The following is a 20526-nucleotide window of genomic DNA, read 5'->3' as shown; positions in this document are numbered from 1 at the left end:
TGGGAAGTGTCCTTGCCAGTTTATGACAGGAAGGCCACAATCCAAACATCAAGCATTTAGGGCGTGAATCCTGGAACCGGCTGCAGCCACAACCAGAACCTAAGATAGCTACTTATCTCCAGTCCATAATTGAGGTAGTCTTAGATTTTATCCTCGCTGTCCTTTTAACTCTCGACTGCCTTCACTGCTCTGGAACCATTTCAGTCTAAAAATATAACACAAAGCAGCAGAGCGAGCAACGCCATCATATTCTGTCGCACATGATGACAAATTCTATAAGATGTCGTGTGTCGATTACAGTAAGAAGCTGTAGGCTGTTCCACAAGTGTTTCCACACAGCTCCAACGCCCGCCCCCCTCCCCTAAAAACAGGAAGTCTTTCTAGTCAGGAGAAATATTGGCCAAGCACCTTACCTACCCTCTGGTTTCCTGAGAAAGCTGGGAGGAAACTGCCGAACCTCATAAAAGTGGTGACCTAAGCACATATTTGTGCCTCTCCAGCGGGCCATGACCACATAGCCCCTACACTACCCCAGCTCTGCCTGCAGATACAGGGAAAGAACCAGGACAGGGCAGCCCCCAGATTGACTTTGGAGACATCGGGGAATAGTCCAACTGTGTTTGTTTAAGTCAGCAGAAAATACTCGTCATGCTGAATAAGAGAATTTAACATCAGTTGTACTCTCTGGGATGGATAAAAGCAGATTATGGTCAGCCTCTCAATGCTGTCAAACCTCTGAGTCCCTGAATAATGATTCACCTGATCATGAATTATTAGCTGGTTTGATCACAACCCTAATAGCTTTTAAAATCACCACTGATTTCATCTCTCCACACAGAGAAGTGTTTTGTATTCCTCTTTTTTTCATACACACTGCACTCCCTCCTTTTGAAGAACAAAGTACTGCAGAGTCAGCAAAAGCCTCTCAGATCACATGACAGATCATTAGGTGCAACGGTTTAAAACTTCCTGTGCATTGTGCAAGGCTTGTTTTACTATATGAATAATAGGAAACAGTCTTGACATGTCAGAGGAAAAAAGTGTGCATATAAGCTGCCTATACTGGTGTGTTCCTTCACCCTATACATGAGCGGTGTGCACTAAAAGCTTCTGTTGTTGCTGTTATCTGTTCGATGTTGCCATCTTGTGGACAAAGGGGTGCACTTCAGTTCACAAACTGGTGGGAACCCTATCGCCACAAATGACGGTCTTAGAAAAATCTTTTATTTTGACAGTCACAGCGAGTGTGTGTGTGTGTGTGTGTGAGGTTGAATTCTGCATCCCTTCAGTTTCCCAATCTCAGACGGTGACCTGAATGTACCGTGGACGTGTTTCGTCAATGTATTACAGCTGCCTCTTTAAATATTTGCTCTGCTTTTCCTGTAAACCTGTCTGATTGATTGCATAATCGGGGTACGCACAAAAATCAACATGTTGTCTCCAAGTAACACTTAAAATTTAAAACAAAACACAATAAAATGACAATATAAACTCAACATTACAACAATATGTAAGCACCCAGTACCTCCTAATCCACTAAGACTCATATCTTAAACTACTTAATGAAAATTGTACACATGTATATACGAACAGTCTGTCTGGGTGTATGCATATCTCAGATTTTTTTGCACACTGCACATATATATACTGTATATGCATGTACCATCTAGCGTATACAGCATTTCTATTCTATTTTATCTTATTTATTAGAGTATATTTGTATTTTATTCCACTTGATTTTCCTCGTGGTACGTTTCCTGCTCTTGTGCTGCTACTTTTGTTGTTGTTATCGTTTGCTTCCTCGTGTTGCTGTGTCAAAAAGGTACATCCTCTCTTGTCTATATTGCAGTGGCCATGGTTCACTATGACAACTATTCAAACTAATAGCAAGAAATGCTTAAAAATAAAATTCCACAATGTGCAATAATATTAAATCTTGAACATGGTTTCACATTTGTCACTTTTGTGGTTTCAGAGAAGTAGTTTAAGAATAGTTTCATCCATTTTCTTCTTTTAACAGTCGGTATAACAGTTTTGCAGAGACGATGAGAAGAAATGAATCATCACTTCAATCATCATTACTTATCATTATTATGAGAGCCTTTGCTCACACCAGAGAACAAAGTAATAATGGCTGGATGAGCAAGATGTTAAAAATGTGGGAATTTCCGAGCGCTGAATCAACATTGCTGTGCCTAAAATCCAACCTATTGACTGATGAGCACAACATGGTCCATTTGCAGTTTGATAATAATTGACAGAGAGGCAGCTTAAAAGACTGAGATCAGGGCAGACACACAACACCACTTGTCTCTTCTGAGGTCCATCATGAGGATTGAGGTTGCTCTCCAGCTGGGCTTCTGTGCCCTGTGTCTAACTTTGGTGCTTTTTGGAGAAGGAATGTATGTATATTTCCTATTTCATTTAAACGACAGCAAGGGTGTTGTTTTTATCCACTGATTTTGTATGATACGAAGAGTTGCATTATTAAATAGGCCTATGTCTATTTCAGGGGAGTCGAACTTCCTGATCCACCAGCGGTAAATTGTGCTTGGGGCCAATGGTCAGAGTGGCGTCCATGTGATCCTTGCACAAACTCCCGAGTGAGTCACGGTTTAATAAAAATTGCAGTCAACGCCATTTACTGCAAAACTTTATTTTCAACTTAGTCTAATCATGACACCATACTAGCTAAATATGACCAAAATCTCACTTCCTGACATCTCTTCATCAAACAGGTATTATGTCATACAACATTTTTAATTTTGGGCAGAAAAAAATAGCCACAGGATGAAGCCTAAAGTAAGATTTAGAAAACAGAGGTAAAAACCACAGTGTGACTGCACTCTGGCTAGTTACGGCCAGCTGGTAACGTCGCCTTAGCTAATTAATTTTATGAGCTTAGTTTACAGGAAAAAGTGGAAAATTAATTCAGCCACTTTCTCCTATCCTATGATTGAAACATCTATTTTGATGCGGCAACTTTATAATTGAGCTTTTACTATACCAGAGACTGCCACATAAAAAGGGCAGTAGCGAAACTGGCTAACACCAGATCCTGATAAGAGGTAGCTTGCTTAACTTTAGCAAAGCAGGAATAATGCCCCCCAGTACTTAATAGCTGACATATTTGACCAAAATTGAGTTAGCTAAAATTTGCAATTTTGGGTTAAAAATATACAGAATGTAAATTAGTAACATCTAGAAAAAGCCAAACTGCAGTAACTGCACTCCAGCTAATTATGGCTATCCGGTAACAAAGCCTAAGCTAAGCAAATTTTTGAAAACTTTAAAAAAAAAAAAATTTTAAATTAGTAATTCAGTTTTTTCTATAGCTACCATTAAATGGGCAGTAGCTAAATCTAATCTTAGCTGACAGACAAAAGTAACACCAGATCCCGCTAAAAGGTAGCTAACTTTATAATATCTAAAAGTTCTTTTAACATTTTATGAAAAGTCAGACAATCATAAATTTCTTTTTTTTGTTGTTTTACTAATATATCTGTCACACATTTCGAATTCGAACCCTGCTTGTTATTAACTTTACTCTTTGTTATTATTGTTGTATTCCTTTGTCAAAGAGTGTATATGCTTTACATTGTGTTTTCGTTTGTGACCCTCAGAGGCGTTCTCGGAGTGTAGAGGTGTTTGGCCAGTTTAGTGGCCAGGCCTGCATCGACCCAATAGGGCAGAGCGAGTTCTGCCAAACGAATGCAACATGTGTGCGACCGCCTCCCGAGCAGTGCTCCGACTCCGAGTTCCAGTGCGAGTCAGGTAGTTAATTTTTTAAATTACCCTACAGGAAACTTTTCCCTTTATTATCTGAGGCCTTTCCAGTTTAACACCCATCTTTTGCACAGGTTCTTGCATCAAAAGGAGATTAAAGTGCAACGCGGACTACGACTGCGAAGACGGATCCGATGAGGACTGTGAGCCTGACCGAAAACCCTGTGTAACGCCAGTCCTGGACACCAATGAGCAAAGCAGGACAGCAGGATATGGGTAATTTTTGTAATTTAAAGATAAAATAATATGGAAGTGAAATGGAGGCTTTATGTTACAGTAGTCAAATCAGGATGGCACATCATCACATTTATGGTGACAATATGTGACAAAATTGAATCCAAGTAGATACTTTCTCATTTACAAAAGTAGACTATTACACTTAAGTTGTATGAACGAAAATGAATTGATCGATTTCTAGTCACTTAAAATACTCAAGTACTTTTCAAATCTTTCAGTTTTGGCTAAATAGGCGTACTACTGTATATCGTCTTAAAAGTGTCCACTGTGTCCGTGCACCAGAATCAACATCTTGGGCTCAGCTCCTCGAATGAACCCCTTCCACAACGATTACTTCAACGGGATGTGTGACCGTGTTAGAAATCCGAACAATGGGAACATGGAGAGGATCCCCTGGAACGTCGGTGTGTTCAGATATGAGGTTAGCCAGAACCTTTTGTCCTATTTTTACCAGAGGTTTCTCAAAAAAATCCTGTCATCCCTTAACACCTTGGCCTCATGCCTTTCCAGACTCGTGTGGAAGAAACCACTTCCAGAGAAATCTATGAAGACACACACAGCCTCCTGAGGGAAATATTGAAAGAGATGAGTTTCAAAGTCGACGCCGGACTTTCCTTCAAATTTAGTAAAACTGAGGAATCCATGTCTGAGAAGACGGCGTCTGCGGATGTAGGGCTTGAATATGAGAAGAAAACAATGATTAAGGAGTTCTCGGAGTACACCACCATCAAGGTAAATGTCAGCCAGTGGCAAGTAATTCACATTGCAATGTATGCATAGATCATAGCTCACACAGCAAAATTAACTTAACTCAAAATAACCAAACTGCGTAACCAATACTGTCTCAAAATATAGAAATCTTTTGTTGTAACTTCTCTCAGAACAAGAGCTTTATGCGGGTGAAGGGCAGAGTGGAGCTGAGCGGCTACAGACTGCGCTCCCGTGACCTCCGAGTGGCCGAGGAATTTCTAGAGCACATCAAGTCTTTGCCTCTGCAGTATGAGAAGGGTATTTATTTTGCCTTCCTGGAGGACTACGGTACACACTACACCAAAAACGGGTTGTCTGGCGGTGAATACGAGTTGATCTATGTTCTCAACCAGGACACCATCAAACAGAAAAGTACGCGTACCCCCGTCTTTCCAAAAATCGTTTCTCGTCATTCTCGAAAGTTTTCATTCACTCACCTTCTGTTCTTCATGATTCTTGCAGATATCACGGATAGACAGGTTCAAGAATGCATCAAAATAGGCATCACGGTAAATTTTGGTGGTGAGGCTGGTGATGGAAACGCACACCTGAAACCTGAAAACTGTGATGCTGTAACAAAAAAATCCACTGGTAAGCTTTCCCTGTCTCACCTGATCACACTTCACTCCTCTTCCCCATACTGGCCATGAAACAATTCCTTCATAGCATGACTACTTTGTAGGACATTGACCACAGTCACACGGCGGCCATTTTCCTCTAATGGCTGATGTCAAGGTTGAATGCGAGGATAATGTTAACTTTACAACTTGTTGCGACACAGATGAACGCGAAGGAAAAGCAGTGGTGGACAAGGTGATGACGTCAGTCAGAGGAGGTACTCTAGGAAGTGCCGCTGCTATGAGGGCAAAATTAAACGCTGAAGGAGTGATGGACGTCGCTACGTATCAGAACTGGGCCCGGACCATCGCTGACGCCCCCGCGCTGATTAAAAGTGAGGTAGGATTTGAACAGAGAAGCTGTGACAACATAATTAAAGGCGTTGCACTGTGATGTTTTTCGGAAGGATGGAAATGCCAAACTCTCTGTCGGTGGTCGACTTTGGTCCAGATTTATATATTTTTAAAATATTTTAACACCTTTTTTATTAATGTTCATTCTTACTGACTCTATTGATCCTGTGACCTTTATTTTAGTGCCACCAGCAGGTCAAAGCTTTCACTTAGATCTTCTGAATTTTCTTCTAGTCGAATTATGAGGTTGACATTTGATGTTTTTAGTGGTTTTTATTTGATGGATTATTCAATATTTTACCAAATGGTACTACCTGCAAAACTAATGACATTCCCACTGGCCTTTGTTTTAGTTAGTTATCAAATGTTAGCTAGTTATCAAATGTTAGCATGCTAACATGCTCATTAAAAATGGTTAACAAGGTAAAAAATGGCTAAATATCAGCACATTAGCATATGTATAAACATGCTAGTGTTAGTTTTGTAGCACTGCTGTGCCTACATTCAGCCTCACAGAACAGCTACCATGTCTGTAGGCTCTTAAAGGTGCAATATGTAAGATTGGCCACCTGTCGAATTCATACTCCAGACAAACAGGGGGCAGCATATCACCAGAGTGACCTCTAACTACTGCTAACTGTAGCTGCTTTGAGCTATTAAGCTCCGTTAGCTGTGCAGTGAGCAATCGTATTTGATAATTCTGCACCAGGGGGAGTGTTGTTGAAGTTTACAATCGGACTCTTGCCTCTTAAGATGAAAACTTGAATGTATAAAACTTAAATTCATACATATTAAACCTGCCCAGAGTGGCAAAAAGAGCGTCTGAAGGTGCCAGGGCAACAGGTTATTCTACGACACAAGCAAAATGAAAAATGCTGTGATATTATTCCAGAAAGTGAAACGTTGTACGTATTCTGTTGTTTCTGACAGCCACAGCCCATCTATACTCTAATTCCACTGGGGATGCCGGACGCTAACACCAGGATATCTAACCTGAAGCAGGCCACAACAGACTATGTGGCAGAGTACAACTTGTGCAAGTGTAAGCCGTGTCACAACGGAGGCACGCTCACTCTGCTGGATGGAGAGTGTATCTGCATGTGTCCTCACCTGTTTGAAGGCCTGGGCTGCCAGAATTTCAAGGGTGACAAAGCAAGACCCGGAGCAGGTAAGATTGACATCGGGGTGTAAGATAAATCACAACATCCACAACAAGGCCAAAGCTAATTTTTCTCCGATGTGTCAATTTGGACAATGTTTTGCAGGTACGAGACCGTCCGTTAACCAGGAAGGTAACTGGTCGTGCTGGTCTGGATGGTCCAGCTGTGCGGGAGGGAAACACTCCAGGACACGCGGCTGTAACACAGACGGGCTCGCTGGGGCTGCGTGCAGAGGCAGCACGACAAGTGAAGAATACTGCTAGGCAGATAAATGACATGCCTAGTTAGGAGAGCAGAGCCATCTTGAGGTTAATAATGGATAATGCACTTCATAACACTGTTTTTGTGAGTAGATTATTATTATAGAGAGATTATTTTGGGTACATGTGTGATTTGAATATGTGGGATTGGAGTATAAAGCATCAATTGTATCATAGATTTAGTAGAAAGTCATTTCTGTGAGAGTTAAAGGAGCCGTTGTACCAAAGCACACAAGTCTTCAACAAATGAAACAAGTATCAAACATAGCATAGCAATAAAGATGTGGTGCCACGGTCCCCCACCGTTCACTTTGCTGACCTAAGTATCTGATCCCTGCATGTTGTTTTCATTTCCATCGTGATACAGCAGTACATCTTATTAAAAGCAGCTCTTCAAAACCGTTTCCAGTCAAAAGCCTGTGTTGTCTTTCACAGCCCGCAGCACCCTGGACCGAACAAAAGAGCACGGCCTATTTAATCATTAATCAGTCTTACTTCTCTGTCCAAAAGAACTTTGGCTTTTCGACTACAAACAACACTCGCCCTCCACTTTAGTTCGCTTAAAATAGTGTTGTGCCGAAGTATGTATTAATGGGCAAATAACTCATCTTTAAAAGCGCGGACACATTCCAGCTGGCTGTGCTGTGCAAATGAGAACCAGATGAGTGGAAGCAGGATGGAGAGAGACCTGACAGAGGACAGCCAGAGATTAAGGTGTTGGACATAAACACGGCATAAAGGAAGGCGTTATATACGCATTCTAGTTTTCTCAGTTGACGTTTACAGTTCCTGAGACCTCAGGTTTGACATGTGCATTAACTCATAACTTTTAAGTTTAGTTTTCTGTTGAAGATGCTTCCCAACTCAAGTGGGAACAAAAGCAGCAGTGATATATACAGTGTTTTCTTTCACACTGGAGACGAGGTTGTCCATCAGTACCAATGCAGAAAGAATTCATCAAATACAAACTATGCACATCTGCTTCCAATAAACTGTAGTTCTTTGACGGTTAACACGTGAGGGGGAAAATCATGTGAGTTATTCGACTGCGAAATATGTCTAATAATAATTCAGAATGTTCTTTTTCTTTGGTGTCTTTTTTCCTAGTTTAGTGCTGTTTTTACTTCAGTCCTCAACCCAAACAGTGGCCAAAAGTGTGTCTTTCTCTGTTTAACTGTCCTCAAGCAACTGTTAGAGCTCCAAAGAATGAAAATACAAAGTATTTACTGTGTGTGAAAGTCTTGGATTTACTTGGAAAGTTCAAGTGTATGAACTCTGTGACGCCATGCATTGATCCATCGAGTTTGGCATTACGGCTGTCGCCATCTTGGTGTCTGAATTGGCCATATTTGGATGAGAGGGTGGAGCTGTGGATGATATCCTGACTGGATCTGAGTGAGAACCTGAGGACACGCGGTGGTAGTAACTTGTCAATCTAAAGGTAGCCATGCAGTAAAGCATATCCTGCTTTATCGTCTATTTTCACTCTACATGTGACCATACTTTACGAAATGATCATCATGATATATTGTGATTGAGACCATAAACTCATCAGGAAACTGTTCAACAAATCAAGTGAGTAGTAAGGTCATTGTCTCATAAGATTGCACACAATCCTGACCTATTTTGAGACCAGTGCAGGCGCCCTCTTCTGGCCATTAGAAAGAATGACACGGTGGCTACATCCACACTTTATGCAGTCAAATGGAAAGAGAAATAACAAATATTAGGCTATTTGATCTCAAAATTGGCAAAAAGGTTGACTGTCTTGTTTGCTTAGCTTAACAGCCTTTGATTCCCATGTTTGCTCATGGATTAAAGCTCACAGTGCAGTCATTCAGCGTCAACAATTCAAGCATGACTGAAGATCCTCGTGTCAGAGAAGGCCTTGTTAAGCAAACAGCAGTGAGAGTACTGCTACAACCTTGCACAGTCTTGATGAATGTGCACACACCTATAAGGGGAAAAAAATGGAAAATTGCTTACAGTCAGTATTTCCTTCAGCCTCGTTGAGATGAGACCTTTTCTGGAGTGAACTCTTTGGTTACTTAGGGAACTTGTCAAACAATGGATAAAGCAAATAGCTTATTATGAGCCCCAAATATGTTTTTAAAACCCTTTACAGAAAGCCAATCACATAAAAATGTATGTATTTCACACAATAATATATGAATTCCACATGTGGAAATTTTCATTGATATGTGAAAAAGCCAATGACTTGGGAGACGTCCGGTTCACATGTGACACACCACAATGTGGACTTCACAAGCACATTTTTTAAGTGATTTAATGTGCCGTGTTTTGCTCCCACGTGTGAAAAAAAGTCAGCCGTATGAACATGTGGAAATTCTAATACAGATGTGAAAAAAGCCGGTCACGTGACAATATTGTTTCTCCACATGTTCAGGTTTTAATTCCCATGTCAAATTCCTTGTAAGATTAACAAGACACAAGGAAACCAGTGAACAGCACCTTCCACATCTGAATGTCAGTCTTGAATATAGTTTAGTGACTTGTGTAGCGGATTCGTTTTAAATGACCTGAGCAGCTTTGGTCCTTCTGGGTTGATTTTATTTATTACTTCTTCTTCCTCTCTCAGTAGGCTTTCTGTGAATATTGCCTCCTGTCGTCACTTAAATAGAGAGAAGTGTGTGTGTGTGTGTGTGTGTGTGTGTGTGTGTAGCGGGGGGTGATGAATGCATACTTGAGAGGTAACCACTGGGGGTGGTACCCCCTGGCCTTTAGGATGTCAGCATAATGGAGTAAAACTTTGGGACCTTATTGAGCTCCGGGGAGACCCCATTCACTCCGGACAGCAACCCAGCCTCAGGCCATTATCTTAGTCGAAAATGTTTTGTTCTTTCTTCAGTCCTCAACAGAACCGTTAGCACAAAATAATGAACCCCTCCTCATCGATAGACTGCCCAATTTTCTTTTTTCTTTGTTTTTACTAATATTTACTCGCACTATAAACTGAGTAACAGGTGAACATTTAAAGCTCAAATGACGACTTTCATTTTGCACTTGATGCTCTGAGTTGAAACTTCATAGCCAATGCAAAAACCTGCATCTCGTTTTAAACATTAAAGGTATTCTACTTACTTTTAAAAAAAAAAAAAAAGCTTATCAAGCTAGTTTAAAAAAAAAAAGTTGGCAAACAGAAAACACGCAGTTCCTTTTTACTTCACAAAAACTTTACTTAAATCCCAGAATCCTTCACTTTGCACGTAACAAAAAGCTAGAAAATTAATTCTGAGTTTGCTTTCAAACGTGAGCCATTGTTGTCTCATCTCATAAACATATAGTCCGTGCTTTCAGTGGAAAAGAGGTAAGGGATATTTTTTTTTTAACAAAAGCCCTTAGAAGGGTGTGAAAGGAGCCCCCTCGCACTCCTAAACGCCTGGACACAGTTGGAGTTGCCCCCTCCCCACTTCCCCGGGTCACTAAAGGCATTGAAGTTTTAGAGGGCTGCTACGGCAGATTACTCCACACAGCTGTCCCAGCACCGTGGAAATGAAGTTATGCCCCTTGTCAGCTATGTTTTGTGGTCCCCCCCACTCCTCCTGTTCTCCTCTCACTCCCTAAAACCTTGCACCACTGCTCTTTGGCTGGGCTGCAGGAGGGAATCAGGGGAGGCAACTAAAGGGACAATTCATATACAGCCGTGGCAGATAGAGGAAACCTCCCTGATTGGCTGATTAAATATTCCCTCTTTGCATCATAATTCACAGAGGCTTGAAATCCCTGACATTCAACCCAGCGCAGCCCCTCTCTCCCATACCAGACCCTTCCCCCCATTCACCCTCAATCATAAATCAACCCCTCCTCCACCTTTCCCACCTCTCTAAAAGCCCAGGGTACTGCCTTCCTCAAGTCCACCCCCTAACCTCCAATTACCGTGGGTCACTGGGGTTTATTCACTTCACTTTGCTTTGGCTAAGTTTGTTTATTTTTGGTCAAAATGGAAAAGCAACCCAAATCTTGCAACATGTTAGAGTTTTGAAAAAAAGAAAATGACACAAAACTCCTTTTTAGACAATCAAAGTTGGATTCACAAGCAATAAAACTCAGCCTTGCTTAATTCTGTATACTCAGACGTCTCGCTGCTACAGCCTGACATGGTCTGGTATGAGCAGTAGCTTGTGGCGGCTAATGCCAGCTAACTTTGCTGCATAACATTACTGACATTACTAAATGGGTTTGCTGACTTTATGACAACTCTACAGCTCATGTTTAACTGTGTTTTAACATCTCACAGGTTGACATTTTAATGGTTCTTTTGGAAAATGACAGGAAATTCAGCATCAGTGTCAAAGTGATCGCTGTTCTGTCAAAGTTATAGTCTCACTTTAAGTGATTACATAACAGGGTCTTCAACGTTTTTAAGGCCAAGGACTCAATTTGGATTTAGCTGATAGCAGTCCGTCCTCACTCCCAACATATCGAATACAGCAGCCCGGTCAGCGGCCTTACGCAACCAATTTTGACACTGCAGTAACCCCTGTAGCTTCCACCTCTTGAAGCGCCCCTCTCGTGCGAGAAAGTCCGAGTCAGGGGACGGATTATTCTCTGGACTTTACCCACAAAGACGAGGGTTTGTGTCCTGTCTGTGACCAAGAATTAAGAGTGAATTGTTTTTAAGTTATGTCACCGAAGTAAGTTAACGTACGTAAATGAGGTAACATATGATCTTTTCCTAAACCTAACCAAACCACTTCAAATGTCACTGTATGTGAACCCTCAGCAAGCTTTATTTTGAAAGTCTAAGCAGACGTATCATATTGCGTGTTATCGCTAATTTGACCGGCAGAGCCCTTCACATCCAAAGCAGCTGCTCGAGAGCAAACCATCACAGTTTGACACGTTCTTGGTAACGATCCATTGTGGATTAAAGGAATGTCCACACATCTGGGACAGTAATACAGACAACTGGCCAATACGCTTCAATAATAAGTAGGTTGCTCACTAGCACACACAGTGATTTGGCATATATGGTAGGTCAGCTTGCTCCCATGATTGTATCAGCACTATCATCAGTGTTGTGTGAATCAATCATGTTTTTTTTCTTTACAAATGAATCTTTGCTAATAAAATGTTGGATTCATGTCAGTGTGTGTTTTCATATCCATTTAATTTTTTGAAAAAATAAACACTTTAACATTGTCAAACAGTTATTAAGTGGCCAACTTGAAGTAACTCTTAAGACAGCCTAGGGATCATGGACGCCTCTGCTTGCTTGCTTGTGAAGTTCGCAGACTTGCCATTCAGACACCCGTTTGCAGCAAGCGTCCATGTTTTTCCGACCAAATGTACTGAAGCGCTTTTAGACTGGAAGTCGGACATACCGACTCGGAAATTCCTACTTCTGACTTGCAATGGATGTAATAGTTTGTGTATCACAGAAGCCAAATATATAGGAATGTGGAAATATAGGAGAATATAGAATATAGGAAAAATAATAATAATCTCATTAACAAATATTCGATGATGTTTTTTAAGTAGTTAAAAAGTATAAAAACATATCACATTCAGAAAACAGATAAAAAGGCTTATGACAAATTTGTTGAGCCTCAGGGGATGTCTTGAAATTGTTAATTGCTAATCAATTAATTGCTTTAGCAGCTTGTTTGAGCACAAGCTAGAAATCCAAAGACCATATGATCATGACGCCTGCAATATTAATTCGATTATTAGCCTGCTATAAGCATAAAAGTAACATTCTGCCTATCGTATCGACCCCAGAGAAGCCTCACTCCACTGTGCTACTTTGAACTGGTTCTCACAGGGAGGAGAGCTGCACTTTTAATATAAGTTGAGAAAACAATCTCACCACAAGGTCCATTCAGTGGCTCTCTGAAAGGTTTTCCCATCTTTCTCTGTTTCAAACTATTTTTGATCCATCTCACTCTGGGTCCACATGAGGCGGACACTGAATTAGAAACAGTTCGCCTTAGTCCAGGAGTTTCAAAATAGGCTCGACAGAAAAAAAAAGTCAGTCTGGCGGCCGAGCAGCTTTTGAAATGTTGCGCAAAGTTCCACTGAGACTTGAAGAGGGAGGGAGATCTTTCATTGCCGCTGTCCTAAACTGACATCAAGCCCTTTACGAACATATGTTGTATTTTTTGACGTTCATCCACATGCATGATATAATGACGTATTATGTACACGTTGTGGCAGTAGCCAGGTACAAATACAAAGAATAATATAAGAAAAAATACATCACTGCTCCGATTGATTATCGTCTGCAAAGTCAAGCTAACGTCAGGCCGCCTGTTTTCTTTTCCTTAGTGTAACCAGGAGGACGAAGGCCTCGGGGCGGGGCAGAGGGGAGGTTGTTCCGAGCAACAGTTTGAGTTATGATGAGGCAATTTTAATGATGTTCTGGTCCCTGCACCAAAGGCCCCCGTTGACTCTTTTCTGCTTTGGCATGGGAAAAAAACACTACATTCCTATTTTTCCTCTGGTGCCAAAAGTTAATTGAAAACATTTCAGGGCAAAGTATGGTCTGGGGCCCCCGTATGATTCTCATCCCTTCATTATCCTCAACAATAATAAAAAGGCATTACAATTATTAATGGTTGGAGCGGGGGGGGCCTGCTCTCTTAAAGTGACAGTGGCAGGCTTTTGCTTCTCATAACAAAGGCCCAGTAATGCCTCCGCCACATCACTTTGTTGGTATTTTTTAACAATCGCTGCCATTGCTGGATTTATTATTTTGCTTTTTCTTGAAAAAACAGTTTAAAGCCTAATGATAGCTTATGTTTTTCAGAGTTAAGTAATTTTTTTTATAACAGGGTGCCAAACTATGATAAAGTTACCCTCATTGCTTCAGAGAGAAGTTAGAGAAGATGGCTAAACATCTAATAGTATGAGGACTGAGGCACAAATGAAGGTCTCAGCAGGAGTTTGACTATGAGCAGTAAAGCTGAACTTTCTCACATAACTCCTCTGTCTTCTCTGGGATAGCTGTCTCCTCATGCTCCCCCCACTCCCTGAAAAGGGGGTGACAAGAGGAGAAGAGTGAATGAAGTGCCCCCTGCATTGTGCCGCTGCACCATTGTGTATTTTGCATCTCCATAATAGAGGTGCCACTCGACTTCTCCTCCAATCAATGGGCTGGAGGGCCCATCTCTTCTCCTTGAAAAGCAACATGGCTGCCCTCAATGGTTTCAAGGCCCATTATCACAAGTGAAGGAGGGGACGCCAGCTTTTTTGTAAGTAGCTGACTGACTCATAACATGAGTCTCAGGCATGTAAACAGACACATGTACCATCACTGCTATCACTGATTAAAGATTGCTTGATACACTGAAAACAGAAAGCATAAAACCTGATAAGCCGCAGCATTGTGTCCTCTGAAGAAAATCAACAAACTTTGAGCTCATTTGTGGCTAGTTTTTCTTTCTGTCATCACCCCTCGAGACATGTACTGCATGATTGACGACAATAAAAGTCTACTGAGCTTTCAACTGTCAAAACTGTCAAAAAGTCACCTGTTTGTCATTTACTGAAGCAGGTTTTTGGATTGTTTGGATTGTTTAAAGGCCAATAAACTCTAATGTAATCAAACTTATGACTTAAATTATGCATCTCAATCAAAGAATGCCAGAATAATTTTGTCTAAAGAGGAAGTATTTTGGCTGTGGACCCTTTTCCCAGATGTTTTACACGCACGACGGCATACAAAACAAATCTGGCCCCTATTAAAGTATTCAAACTACTGTTAGGTTGTGGAAATGACTGCGCGTTCAGTGAATAATTGTTTGAAATGCTTTCAGAAAATCCATTGGTTCAGCTGATTTAATCACAACCCAAACAAATTTCCTTTATGTACTTTGTGTTCGCAGACTCCATTTCTAAAATAAAGTTAGCCACCGTTGCTCTCTGTTAGCGTAGCTGAGAGAGGCACCGAGACGAGGCACTCGAGAACGTGCACAAAATCACATCCTTTGGACTGTCGCAGACAATCTGACCCGAAAGAAATCCACAGTCCAGCAGCATTAAACAACTTAAACACAGGCTTGTACAGACAAACGAGAAAGACGGGCAAGGTCTCAATTTTCCCGTCACGTTACAATCCGCTCACATATGGCCAATAAAAAAGTGATTACTACATGTAAATTGCTACAAATTGTTATACATGGCTTCTTTAAGTAGTAGCAGAGATGTGGACTCCAGTCATCGTGACCGAGTCACTGTTTTGATGACTTGACAGAAAATAAACGGGTTGAGACCCGACTTGGTCTTGGAATTCAAAGACTCAGGACTTGACTTGAGACATGATGACTCAGATGACTTGTCTGTTTTCATTTCATGTTTTCAGCTCAGTTTTTTTTAGTCTGGCTGTCAGTGATTCACTCTTTAAAAGTGATGGGACGGGAATAAAGCGTCAAACGCTGAGGCTTTGGGACGGTGCCCGACCTGACCGACAATCCCACAGCGTCAGTGTTTGACAAGTCGGTGCTGAGACTCAAATATCAACTTTCTGACAAAGTGGACCTGAAATAAGCTTTTACAGTTTGTTTGATTACATTTATGTCTCTGACAATCAATAATTATAATACAGATTTAATTCATTGTAATACCTTTTGGGGAAATGTGACCTTGATGTGGGACTTGACTTGCCAAAGATAAAAGGACTTGGAACTTGCTTGCTACCAGTGATGGAATGTAACTGAGTACATTTACTCAAACACTGTACTTAAGTACAGTTTTGAGGTACTTACTTTACTTGAGTATTTCCATTTTTCCATTACAGTTTACTTCCACTCCAAATATTGTACTTTTTACTCCACTACATTTGTTTGATGACTTTAGTTACTAGTTAATCGCTGCATCTGAGCCAAACTAGTTAATTTTCAGATACTTTTCTATATGGGTAATCAGATTTTTAAAAATAAAACAAATTCCAATAATCACTGAATGTTGAATGTGATAATTGGCCAGTTTTGTAATCAGTCGACTCATTCTGTACAGTTTATATACATATTCTACTTTTTATTGGGCTTTTAAAAGTACTTATAATACATTTATTGCCTGAAAATTACTTTTGATACTTTACTCAGAAACTTTTTGCACTATTTGTATGGGTGACTTTCACTTTTCCCAAACTAATACCTGGACACTTAATCTTTACTTTTACTCAAGTATGACTTTTAACAACACTGCTGAGTAGAAACACATTCAGGTTAACCTCATACAGTTAATTTGTCATACTGTGGTTAAACTAAATAAGAACAGGGATTACTGTAAGTGACTCAACATTGCTTTTAACTGTTCATGGAGCCTAAATCTTTCCAAAAAAGACAAAAAGTTGGAGACAGAGCCACACAACGTTGCAACGACTCATTGTAAAACTCTTATTTATTGATTTCACGTGCATGTACATTCAGAGGAGTGTGTTCATAATGGGCACTTAATACCTCCACTCACCCAGACATCTTTTTTTTTTTTCTCAGTGTGTCTTTCTGAAGACTTCTAACAAACACATGTGGTGAGGATAAACAAACTGACCCAACGCCTCTTTGCTCCATTTGTGCTGCAAATCCCCGAGAGGAGGAGTTTACCTTTCTCTCGTCTGTTTGAACAGTTTTTCCAGAGTTAACGCCTGATACCTTGGGCAAACATCCATGTTTACAAAGTCAAGTGTTTCGCTCTTTGAGAGCTTCTCGCTGCAGGTATCTGGCCGTGGGAGTTAAGACACATTACAGCGGCTTCAACGTCAACTTTGGTTTCTCTAATGAAGGGGTTGTGGAAAAAGTCTCTGCAGGGCTGGTGAAAGAAAACTGCTGTGCTTTCACAGCAGGCCTCTGATATGGTCACATCATGGTGAATAAAAAAAAAAAAAAAAAAACAACTTGTAGGCACTTTTAGACAAAACATTTCTCCTTCCTCTGTGGTCATAATGCAGTAAAATAGTGTGACTCACCTATTCATACAGTGCAAATCTCATCTCATAAACAAATACTTTGAGAAAAACAAGTTTATACAATATACTGTACAATTTATCTTTATATAGGCTCCTTCAGCATGATCTGAACATTTCTGAAGGTGTAACTGACACATAACTATTGTTCTGATACACACACTGTCATTTGCAAAGCTTGTGACGTGATTAACAAACAGCAAATGTCCTGAATTGTATGAATTTGTGCCGATCTTTAGGGCTGAATTGTCCAGAATGGCTGGTGAGTGGATTTCTGGTGTTCATGGCAGCAGTTTCTTCAGATTAATCTGGTTAAAACCAAAATGGTGGTCAGGACATTTAGCACAGTCTGACCAGGTTTGGAGTCACTCGAGTTGTCCACGTACAGATAATCCTCCGGCGGCTCGTTATAGTCATCAAGATCGTCCTCGGAGTCCGAGAAGCCGCTTCCCGCGAACCTATCGCTGGCATCAGAGCAGAAAGTCTTCATGCTGACTTTCAGAAACTCGCAAATGTTCCTCTCCGTGCCGTCACACACGCAAGTGTCCAGCTGTTGCGCTTTCGGGATGGAGCGCATGTTGGCGATCACCTTGCGGCACCCGTCCGAGCACCTCTCCCCTCCGAAAAGTTTCCTGCAGTGGAATAAGTAATCCTTCATGGCAGAGCTGCAAGGCATGTCCGCCTCGCACTGCCGCCGGGCCTCGGTGCAGCCCATGGTGCGGGTCCGCGGCAGGCACGGCTCGATGGCTTGTTTGGTGCCCCTGCACACCGGGTCCGCGGCGCAGTCGCAGTCCTCCAGAGCCGGGCCGCTTTGGGTTAGGTTGAGCTGAATGAGAGAGGATATGCAGTGGCTGGGACACTTCTTACGGGCCCCATTGATGACAGAAGCGCAGGCGTAAAGGTACTGATCGTACGCGTAATGGCACTCCGGCTCTCCGTGGCACTTCAGGATGGCTTTCCAGCAGACCAGCCGACGACTGTGGTTAGGAGATCCGACACATAAGCCGATGATTAGGATCAATACGCTGCTTATCAGAACCGCTGCCCGCTCCATCAATATGGCACGGCTTGCCATTTCCAGGGAGAATGAATCTTAAAAATGTGAGACTTCATCGGGGCTTCTGGGATTCCTCCAAGCTGCGTCAAAACCACGTTAAACCAGGATGGGGACTCGAAGTCAGCGAGGCGCCAGAAAATATGCCACAGCTCATCAAGGGTGTCATTAACGAGCCGATCATGTTGGGATGTAGAAAGTTTCAACGTGCGTCCAAAACTTTCCCAGCTCTCCAAAGTCCCACTTCGTGTTTGCAGGCTTTACGTGCTCATGTATCGCTCGTTCAGCACGCGCGCAGACGAGGTAAAAGTTTGGGTTACCTTTGAGCAATCCGCATTAAAGACTAGTTTCCTGATTTCTCCTGATTGTAACGCGATATATCCTCGTTCCTGAACTCACTCATCCGCTCCCCGCCAGCATCCACTCAGCCAGCAGCAGCTCTGTGATGAGGGCTGTGTGCTGATGGGCTGATTAGGTTACTGCAACAGCCGCCTCCGATTGGTCCGATAAACTGCTGTGATTCTGTCGTCACCGCTTGGCAGTGACGCATGCTACTGTTTTTAAAGTGTGGTAAAAGAAACTTTCTGCTCATTACCTCATTATGAGGATATATATTGGGTCATTTGTGTTGTATGAGATCACAGTTATTATTATTTTTATGTGGCTATATGGTGGTAAAAATAGATAGATAGTCTTAATCTTTTATACTTTGTCTTATCTCTGTGTTTTATCTGAGTATCTGATTTTATGTTTCATAATAAAACTCCCTCTCTGAAAATGGTATGAGTCATTTTTTTAGTACGCAACATCAAAGTATCACGTTGCACTGCGGGCGGCTGGATGCATTACCTGAGAAATGTACTTGTTAGATCTAACCACCAGCTAATGTTGGAGTGAACTGTGATGCCAGAAAAGAAAGGAGAAGTAAAAGAGGGTGCAAATAATGTAATGTTTTTTACATTTTCTAAATTTATGGGAGGCCCGTGCAGCAATTTCTGCGGGCGGGTCTGCCTGAAAGTATCCAAAAATTGTTTTAAATGAGAAAAAGCCGATATGATTTGAGAGGATGATGTAATAAAAAAACGGGGGTAAATCTATGGCAGGTCTGTTGTGAGAAAAATGTGTCTGGTGTTATTTTTAGTGAATGAGCTGATGTATTTTCAGCCTAAACCTTCTAGATCTGTATTGACAATCTAATCTAAAGGCTGTTTTTAGATAAATATCATGAGCGGTGTTTGCTGTAGTCCATAAATCTCACGCTTTCAACTACACTGCTGCAAAATTTGGATTTTCAAATGATTTATCGTTCAACTGCTGTGGTCTGATTCTTGAATAATTGCTCGTCCCTGCAACGAGACCCACATGTAATGAGGCACAGTTTCTTTGGAAAACACTGGGACCGTGTTGCCTCCCCGCAGGGAGAAACGACAGCTGTTATAACACATGTGGAGCTCCTGTCTTACACTTTCCACCATGAAACATAACAAGCCTCGCTTGCATAGCTATGATACATACCCGTGAACGCTGCACTGACACATTTGCACACACCAATAAAGACGTGACAGCTTAGAGGTTTTAAGAACTGTGATTCCCAGATACACATTTGGTGTTTTTACTGCCTATTCTGTGCAAGCGTAAGCAAGCAGCGGTGTGAAATCCTCAACAGCCACCACTTTACCTTTTGGTGGAGGGTATTCCCTATTTCCTTACAATAACACTTAGCAAGACAAAGAGTGTGAAGAGGAGTATCTACTGCAGACTCACACCAAGTAAACAAACATGAAGCATGAAGCCAGTAGGAACAAAAACAGAATGGATCCGTCGGGGTCTTGAGGTCAAGAGAACAAAGTGTAGTAAAAGAAAACCAGTCAGTCACTCGAATAACTCTGTTCTTCTGACCCCGTCACATCACCACGCTATGACCACAGAGATCTGGCAGCTCTCGGGGGATGCTAAGACCCCTCGATTCCAATTAGAGAGATTAGAGAGGAGTCAAGACGAGAGCAGAAGAGTTTCGTCGCCAAACAACCCAAACACCCCCTTCCACCTCTTCCAGCTGGCATACCAGAGCAACAGGATGACTGCAGACTCAATTTGAAGCAACATCAAAGTGGAGCCCAACTGGTGAACTGCTCAAGGGTCGCCGTTAAACAACATAAGGAACCTGACGTCAGCCAAGACCGCTATGGTCAAAGTTGGCTCACAACAGAGATGGATTTGGGCCACTTTTGAAAAGTAGTCAACATTTTTTTTTTTCTCGCTTTTGTGTAAAGTTTGGGTACCTCTAATTTTTGCACACACACTCCAGAATGAAGCTTTCTTTTCAACAACTGGGAACAAACTAAGGAAGCAGCCCCGAAGCCAGAATGAAATGTGGGCATAC

At 41.6% G+C, this 20526-nt stretch overlaps 2 protein-coding genes across 2 annotated transcripts; one reads left to right on the top strand and one right to left on the bottom strand.

Moving 5' to 3' along the window:
- The first annotated feature begins 2320 nt into the window (after positions 1–2320).
- c9 (complement component 9) lies at positions 2321–7253 on the top strand. Its single transcript, XM_084382532.1, has 11 exons — positions 2321–2402; positions 2513–2603; positions 3624–3774; positions 3861–4002; positions 4306–4444; positions 4534–4755; positions 4905–5145; positions 5236–5364; positions 5555–5730; positions 6675–6912; positions 7010–7253. The coding sequence occupies exons 1-11, from the start codon at positions 2329–2331 to the stop codon at positions 7165–7167; spliced, it is 1761 nt and encodes a 586-aa protein (XP_084238658.1). The 5' UTR covers positions 2321–2328; the 3' UTR covers positions 7168–7253.
- A 9255-nt stretch (positions 7254–16508) lies between these two features.
- On the bottom strand, positions 16509–18567 carry LOC311274984 (growth arrest-specific protein 1-like). The gene has a single exon (XM_084383123.1). The coding sequence runs from the start codon at positions 18162–18164 to the stop codon at positions 17388–17390; it is 777 nt and encodes a 258-aa protein (XP_084239249.1). The 5' UTR covers positions 18165–18567; the 3' UTR covers positions 16509–17387.
- Positions 18568–20526: the final 1959 nt, after the last annotated feature.

Source organism: Pagrus pagrus (genome assembly GCF_965226575.1).
Source record: "Pagrus pagrus genome assembly, chromosome: 19".
Classification (NCBI taxonomy): Eukaryota; Metazoa; Chordata; class Actinopteri; order Spariformes; family Sparidae; genus Pagrus; species Pagrus pagrus.
The sequence above is the reverse complement of the archived record's forward strand: the minus strand, read 5'-3'. Positions and strand labels throughout refer to the sequence as shown.